General features: G+C 40.1%; 1 protein-coding gene across 1 annotated transcript; it reads left to right on the forward strand.

Annotated features, from left to right (window-relative positions):
• The first annotated feature begins 7,383 nt into the window (after positions 1-7,383).
• LOC104980759 (olfactory receptor 8A1) lies at positions 7,384-8,313 on the forward strand. Its single transcript, XM_010829530.1, has one exon. It carries the CDS (start codon positions 7,384-7,386, stop codon positions 8,311-8,313), a length of 930 nt encoding a protein of 309 aa, XP_010827832.1.
• Positions 8,314-8,529: the final 216 nt, after the last annotated feature.

The raw sequence follows: 8,529 nt of genomic DNA on the forward strand, positions 1-8,529 counted from the left end.
AGTCCAAGGGACTCTCAAGAGTCTTCTCCAATACCACAGTTCAAAAGCATCAATTCTTTGGCACTCAGCTTTCTTCACAGTCCAACTCTCACATCCATATATGACCACTGGAAAAACCATAGCCTTGACTAGAACCTTTGTTGGCAAAGTAATGTCTCTGCTTTTGACTATGCTGTCTAGGTTGGTCATAACTTTTCTTCCAAGGAGTAAGCGTCGGTCATAACTTTTCTTCCAAGGAGTAAGCGTCTTTTAATTTCATGGCTGCAGTCACCATCTACAGTGATTTTGAAGTCCAAAAAAATAAAGCCTGACACTGTTTCCACTGTTTCCCAATCTACTTGCCATGAAGTGGTGGGACCAGATGTCATGATCTTAGTTTTCTGAACGTTGAGTTTTAAGCCAACTTTTTCACTCTCCTCTTTCACCTTTGTATCTAAGAATTCTTTGGCCATAGGCAAGTTTAAAAGAAACTACCAAACAATCCTATAAAGAGGTTGTTTAATTTTATTTTCTATTATCACTGTATAAGAAGTTCGCTTGCTCTCCATTCTCAACGAAATGATGTTGTCACATTTTCAAGCGTTAGCACCCCTAGTGGGTACATAGTGAAAGTGTTAGTCACCCAGTTGGGTCTGACTCTTTGCAACCCATGCAGTGTAGCCAGGCTTCTCTACCCATGGGATTCTCCAGGCAAGAAAATGTTAAGCTATATAAGGAAAACAATTGCAATGGACTGAAACACACATAAAACATGGTTAAATTAGGAAGAATATAAAGATACTAAAGAAAACAACTAGCTTTCTTTGTTAGATAATAAAAAACTAAGCTATTATTTTGAAAATTAGAAAATGAAGGTGAGGTAAACACTTCTATATGAACTGTGGTGATGGATACACAATCTGTGCATGTGATAAAATTGCTTTGAGGTTAGTTTACATACACACAAATGAGTATAAATAAATATGGGGAAATCTGAAGAAGATCAATCAACATGTGGGGCTTCCCTGGTGACTCAGGGGGAAAAGAATCTTCCTGCAATGTGGAAGATGAGGGCTCGGTCCCTGAGTCAGGAAGATCCCCGGAGAAGGGAATGGCTACCCACATCAGTATTCTTGCTTGGCAAATTCCAAGGACATCCTGGGTGTGATATTGTATTATAATTCTGCAGATTGTTCCCATTGGGGAAACTGCTCAAGGGTACACAGGATCTCTCTCTATTATTTCTTGTATCCCTATGTGAATCTACAATTAACTCAAAAGAAAAGGTTTAAAAATCTTCACTAGCAGCATTTTCACAGATAATATATTGCTGAATATAGTCCTGAAAAGGGCACATTCTTATCAGTATATTTTCCTTATGAATGAGAATATACAAGTGAAGAATTCTTGCAAATCTACCTTCTTATGCCCTCAACCTCCTCCCATTCTACACAGTCAATCTACAGGTCCAACATCAAGGTGACAAGTTTAGCACTGCTTATGAATTAACGTTCCTTTAGTGAAATTACACAGTTTTATTAAAACAGTCAACTCTATTCTTTAAATCCTTTCAAATAAGCCTTTTAATCATAGTTGATTATGCGTGATCATGAATAACTAGTGATGAGGAAAAACCATAATGACAGTGACTGACGTTGTTGATAATAATAACTGCGGGGGTTGTGGGGCTGGTGGCGCTGCTTGTAATGATGATACTGTGGATGGTGATGGACTCATTGATGCTAAATTACTTGAAAGGAGGCATTAGACTGTAGTTTCTCAAACAGCAAGTTGACTTCCCCAATAAAAGGAAAATTAACACACTTGAGACCCAAGAACATAATTCACAGCACAAGTGTAAATCAAAACTCTAATTGTCCTTTGCAAAGGGCCCAGTCTCTGAAGTGACTGCCTCCCGGGAGAAGTTCTGCTCATATACATATAAACACACCCACATATCTCCCAACCTCATGGAACCTTTTTTCATGATGCGGCTGGCCCCTTTGAGTAACTTTAGGATTAGATGTAAATCTATACGGTCCTCTCATCTCCTGACATTGATTTCCTAACTGTCAAAATCGAGGCATTTCCAAATACTTCCAGGAGACTGTGTACAACTGTACATTGGCAGAAGTATTTAATTACAATTTAAACAATTCTATGATGGCAAGAACCGCTACAATATTGTAAAGTAATTAGCTTCCAATTAAAATAAAGGAATTAATTTTATAAAAAACAATTCTATGAGAAAAATACTTCTTTTCACCTCTTGTGTCTGATGCAAGCTATCTCCAACCCTGTGTTTACCTTCATCTCCGGGTGGTTTTTCTTTGTGTGCTGTGTTCTTGTGGGCAGCAATCCTGAGCCTCTGATGGTCTGGTAGAACTGGAGGTAGGAACTGTAGTGACTGATATCAAATATGGGGTCATGTTTTCCTATTTTATATTGTTAGATGATTGTGGGAATCAATAATTAAGTTAATGCTGTCTAGGATTTTCCCATCTGCACCTCACGAAGCAAATACTGTTCACTCTGTACGGCCCTGTGATTTCTGGCAATGGTGTATTCTAGGTGGATTGTCTATGTTTCTTAAGTTTTAAGAGGTGGAATTTGAGTAGAAGGGAATTTGTAAGATTTTTTAATCTATTGTTGCTCCCTGCAAGAATTTTTTTCTTTTTTACAATTAACAGAAATAATACTCAAAAAATCTTAGTTACCTCTGATAGTAATTATTATAAAGTTAGCAATTTAACCATCACTAATTTAACATGTAGTGTTTATACTGCAATTCAGATTTTCTCATCTTCATACTATTAATATAATCAAGAATTTTTACACCTAGAAAAAGAAATATAGTGCTAAAGTTACTATTATTATAGGAATGAGACAAGGCATTATAAAATTATAAAGTGATACATTAAAAAAGGTTACAAAAATTATTTAAAATACATATATGCTTATACACATATAGATACGTACACGAAAGTGAAATGACATGCTTAGTCATGTTGGACTCTTTGGGACCCTTCGGACTGTAGCCCACCAGGCTCCTCTGTCCATGGGATTCTCCAGGCAAGAATGTTGGAGTCAGTTGCCATGCCCATCTCCAGGGGATCTTCCCAACCCAGGGATGGAACACAGGGTCTCCTGCATTGCAAGCAGATACTTTACCATCTGAGCCACCAGGGAAGCCTAGATACATACTCTTTTGATGTTCAGAAGGCAATGGCACCCCACTCCAGTACTAAGTATGCTAAGAGTTGGACACGACTGGGTGACTTCACTTTCACTTTTCACTTTCATACATTGGAGAAGGAAATGGAAACCCACTCCAGTGTTCTTGCCTGGAGAATCCCAGGGACGGGGGAGCGTGGTGGGCTGCCATCTATGGGGTTGCACAGAGTCAGACATGACTGAAGCGACTTAGCAGCAGCAGCAGCTCCAAGTTGTGCTGACTCTTTGTGATCCCATGGACTTCAGCATTCCAGGCCTCACTGTCCCTCATCGTTTCCCAAAGTTTGCTCAAGTCCATGTCCATTGAATCGGTGATGTATATATGCACTGAAGCATTGAAAAAAACCTAAAAAATCATGATGACTATTGCTTGTCTCCAAGGAGCCGGAAGGGCATTTTATGTTTGCTTATTTGTATCCCTGATTTTCTGCAACACACATTACTGGTTTGGTAAGTTTTCTTTTTTATTTCTTAAATTAATTAGGTTTTTGGTTTTTTTTTCCTGCACTGGGTCTTTGGAGTTGCACAAAGGCTTCCTCTAACGGCAGCAAGTGAGGGCTACTCTCTAGTTGCTGTGCACGGGCTTCTCTTGACAGTGGCTGATCTTGTTGCAAAGCACGGGATCTAGGGCACAGGCTTCAGTAGCTGCAGAACTCATGCTTAAGTAGTTGTGGCGCACGGGCTTAGTTGCTCTGTGACATGTGGGATCTTCCCAGACCAGGGATCAAACTCATGTCACCTGCACTGGAAGACACATTCTTAACCACTGGACCACCAGGGAAGTCCTGCTAATTTTTCTTTAATGCATCTGAAATTGGCCATAAAATCTATCATCTTTGTCTAAAAATTCAATAAGTTAACTTCATTAAATAATAACAAAGTGCTACAAAAAAGATAACCTAGAATAAGGTAACATAGTTTAGAGGACAAATAACAAACTGGTAGACAGAAGTCCTAAGGTTTAGTTAGACCAAGTTCCGTGTCTTCCTAGTTTTATGCCTTTTGGTAACTTATTTAAATTTTAGATTCATGTTGATGTATGGCAAAACCAATACAATATTGTAACGTAATTAACTTCCAATAAAAATAAATAAATAAATTTTAGAACTTCTGTTTCCTAGAGAAGAGGAAAATAATATAGCTTTCCCCTTTTTATATGCTATGCACAATGTAAGACATCAAGGATAAAACACATTCAACCACAACATTGCTTAGACCTCTAGGTGCGTTGATTTGTAAGGCTACACACTTCGGCCAAGGGAAGAGTTCATGATCAGAAGAAAGCAGTTTCAGTTCCAAGTTCTTCATAATTAGAAAGTCTCTGGAAAGTCACTTAGTGTTTGGCACTTCAGTTTTCTCCATATAAACATGTGAATGAAAATTCTACTCTAAACACATTTCTCCTCATATGCAAAACATTTCAGAGGAGTTAATGAGAATGACTTTTGAAGAGCAGTATACAAAAGTTAGTAACTGTGTAAGTAACCAATTAAAATAGTGCAAATTTAAGACTTTAACTTAAAGAATACCTGTCAGAGAAGGGATATTTATAGGTATCATATCCAGCAATGATGATCCGTGCTTCTTAGGACATCTTAGGACTTAAGCACTTTGTCATTAGGGAGATGATGGTTTGATATCATAATCAAAATGAAAATAAGAACAATAATAAAAGTAGCTGGTGAGCATTTACTCTGGAATATCCAATATGTCAGGGTCCAGGCTTCACCAGAGATGAATTAATTAGAACCTCTCTGGCTGAAACATAGATATCGACACTTTTTAAATGTTGCAGGTGATTATAATGTACAGCCAATGTTGAGAACCATTGCCTTAGGAACTGAGGCCAGTGAAAAACTAAGAAAACATTCCAGACATCTACTGACAGCTCACATTTGTATATGAAATGACATCTTGAAAAAAAAATTCTAACTGCATAATCCCATATTATTTTTACAACCAGCTTAGAAATTGTTATCACTCATCTCTTCATCTTTCAGACACAGAAATTTACTTGAAACTCAATAATACTGTTGTAACTACCATATCCCCCTGACACTTCATCGATCTGAGGTAGGTTAGTGGATGTTCACATTCAGTCAATATCTAGGACTTGCATAAATGATAGAAGAATTTCATTTCTGAAACAAAGTATATCTCCAATATTAACTGTACTGCTTATTACCTACAGGATTGAGATTCGCAAACTTGAACCTTCTTCAGCCTCATCTGGAGACAGTGTGATACACAGATCACTGGGCCCCATCCCAGAGTTCCTGACTTGGTAGGTCTGGGGTGAGGCCTGAGAATCTGCATCTCTAATATCTTCAAGTGATGCCAGTGATGTTGGTCCAGGAATGCACTGTTTGATTTGTTTTGAATTCCACACATGGAGTTCAGAGAATGGAGAGAATAGTGTGGTCTGGAGTGTTTAGAAAGAATCCATGGAGGACCTACAGACTTTTGAAAAAGAAATGGATTTGGTTGGTCTTTTAGGAATCATAGAGTAATTTTTCTTAAGCTGGCAGGATTATTAAGAAGATCTGGTTCAATCATTCTGTTTACAGATAGGGAAACCGAGCCCAGAGAGGCAAAGGACATGTCCAAAGGTACACAGCTAGTGTATGCCAAAAATGTCTGGAATTCAGATACTTTTATTCTTAGGTCAATTCTTTTTCCTCTATACAGTGATTTTGGTTTGTATGGAATAGAAATTAGGATAATTGGGCCTAATTGAATCCACAGGTTTGTATGAGAGATCCATGGGAAATATGAGCTGAATAAGGTGAAGACCAGATCCTGGCGGATCTTGAGCGTTATCTTGAAGACTTTAAATTCAGAACAACAGGGAGGCATACGAAATGCTTCAAGTCTTGTTCCGTCTTTTCTCACCAATGAAGGTGATGTAGGTATGGAGGTATGGAGAATAGATTGGAGTTGAGGAAGGAAGTGGAACTTGAGTCTGGAAGACCTTGTAGCAGTCCAGATGTTAGTGCAGTTAGGGGCCTAGTTGCATTTGAGTTTGCGTTTAGAAATTTGTAGAGGGTTTTGAAGATGACACGCAATTCTTTGGTAAGATGTGTGTACCCAGAATTCTTAGTGAGAGCTTGGGAGTAAAAAGCCTGGAGAACTAGTCTTTTACCTTAACTCTGTATATGGTTGTAAATGACATTTTAGTATCTAAGTGATGATTCCTCTTAAGGAAGCCAAGCCTGGAAAGTAGAATATAACATTATACTAGTGTGAAAATAGTGATGGAGGGAGAGGAAAGGGCAGAAGGAGCAGATGGACAGTGAATGGGATCAGCTTCCAAGGGAGGGCCTGGACATCTCTGTCAGAGGAGCTATGTTGAAGCTAGGGAGTCAAGCCACCAGGGACTGCAGCCTCACACTGTCATTTTAGGACTCAAGAGGCCAATGGAAGTAAGATCTGCCTGCTGGACCCACAAATGCTTTGGGTGGATGGATTGTGCTAAAGCCCAGGCCCATACATGTATCCACATAGATTTTCAGCCAGGGCTGATGAGAATAGATTGATACAGTCCTTACCAGGCCAGTGAATTGGCACCGGGTATGATACTTTAAAATTTTTTCCATCCTCGGGAATCTTTTTCCATCTCTAAGGAAAAACTTTAAAAGTCAGCAAGAAAGTGAGAACACAGACCTTCAAATAATATCTCATACTGGATCTGAGAGTTTGGGTTGCAGAAAAAAATCTGGTCCTAGAGTATTCAACAAATACTTACTGAGCAGGACCTGTTAAACACCAGATGCTATGCTAAGTGTTGGACTTTAATCTTTGCATCATATTGCATCAAATGTTGTTGATACAGAATATTAATATTTGGTTCTATTTTGCATTAAGTTCTTTAAGCTCCATGGGGATTCTCCAGGCAAGAATACTGGAGCGGATTGCCAGACCCACTGTGCTAGGCTATTTGAGAACCATGAAAATGACAGCAGCTCCAGATCTTGCCCCCTTTTGGGCTCATCTTTGAAATACTCAGGGTCTTGTCTTCCTCCCAAAACAAACAACAGGATGAGGGAATATTTATCAGGAAAGATCAGGATCGCACAGCTGGCCCAGAGTCTCAAAACTAGCTTCACCAAGCAGTGCAAGAAGCAGCCTTTCATGCAGTTGTTCTCTCATCACACAGGTCCCCCAAGGAGAATGGCTGCAGAAAATCACTCTACAGTGACAGAGTTCATTCTCGGAGGTTTAACAAGTCAACCAGAGCTCCAGCTCCCCCTCTTCTTCCTCTTCCTTGGGATCTATTCCATCACCATGGTAGGGAACCTGGGCATGATAACCCTGATTTGTCTGAACGCTCAGCTTCACACCCCCATGTACTATTTCCTCAGCAACCTGTCCTTTGTGGATCTCTGCTACTCCTCTGTCACTACCCCTAAGATGCTGGTGAACTTTGTCTCAGGGAAGAACACCATCTCCTATGCAGGGTGCATGGCCCAGCTCTACTTTTTCATTGTGTTTGTTGTTGCTGAGTGTTACATGCTGACAGTGATGGCCTATGACCGCTACGTTGCCATCTGCAGACCTTTGCTTTACAACATCATCATGTCTCATCGAGTCTGCTCCCTGCTGGTGGCTGGGGTCTATATCATGGGGCTCATTGGCTCAACCATAGAGACTGGCCTCATGTTGAAACTGCCCTATTGTGAACACCTCATCAGTCATTACTTCTGTGATATCGTCCCCCTCATGAAACTTTCCTGCTTTAGCACCTATGACATTGAGATGACAGTCTTCTTTTTGGCTGGATTCAACATCGTAGTTACTAGCTTAACAGTCTTAATTTCCTATGCCTTCATCCTGTCCAGTATCCTCCGTATCAGCACCACAGAGGGAAGGTCCAAAGCCTTCAATACATGCAGCTCCCACTTTGCAGCTGTGGGGATTTTCTATGGAACGACCGCCTTCATGTACTTGAAACCCTCCACAGCCAGTTCCCTGGCCCAGGAGAACGTGGCCTCCGTGTTCTACACCACAGTGATCCCCATGCTGAACCCCCTGATCTACAGCTTGAGGAATAAGGAGGTAAAAGCTGCCATGCACAAAACTCTGAGGGGAAAATTGCTTTGATGCAAATGTCATAATTCTTGCTCCAATTTAAAAATAAGTTGTTATAGACTTTTGGACTCTGTGGGAGAAGGCGAGCGTGGGATGATTTGAGAGAATAGCATTGAAACATGTATATTACCATATGTGAAATAGATTGCCAGTCCAGGTTCAATGCATGAGACAGGGTGCTCAGGGCTGGTGCACTGGGATAACCCTGAGGGATGGGATGGGGAGGAA

Source organism: Bison bison, unplaced genomic scaffold, assembly GCF_000754665.1.
Source record: "Bison bison bison isolate TAMUID 2011002044 unplaced genomic scaffold, Bison_UMD1.0 scf7180017864506, whole genome shotgun sequence".
In the NCBI taxonomy this organism is placed as follows: domain Eukaryota; kingdom Metazoa; phylum Chordata; class Mammalia; order Artiodactyla; family Bovidae; genus Bison; species Bison bison.

What these genes read in the sequence shown, in the direction of transcription:
- LOC104980759 (XM_010829530.1), top strand. Translation starts at nt 7,384, where the DNA reads ATGGCTGCAGAAAATCACTCTACAGTGACAGAGTTCATTCTCGGAGGT.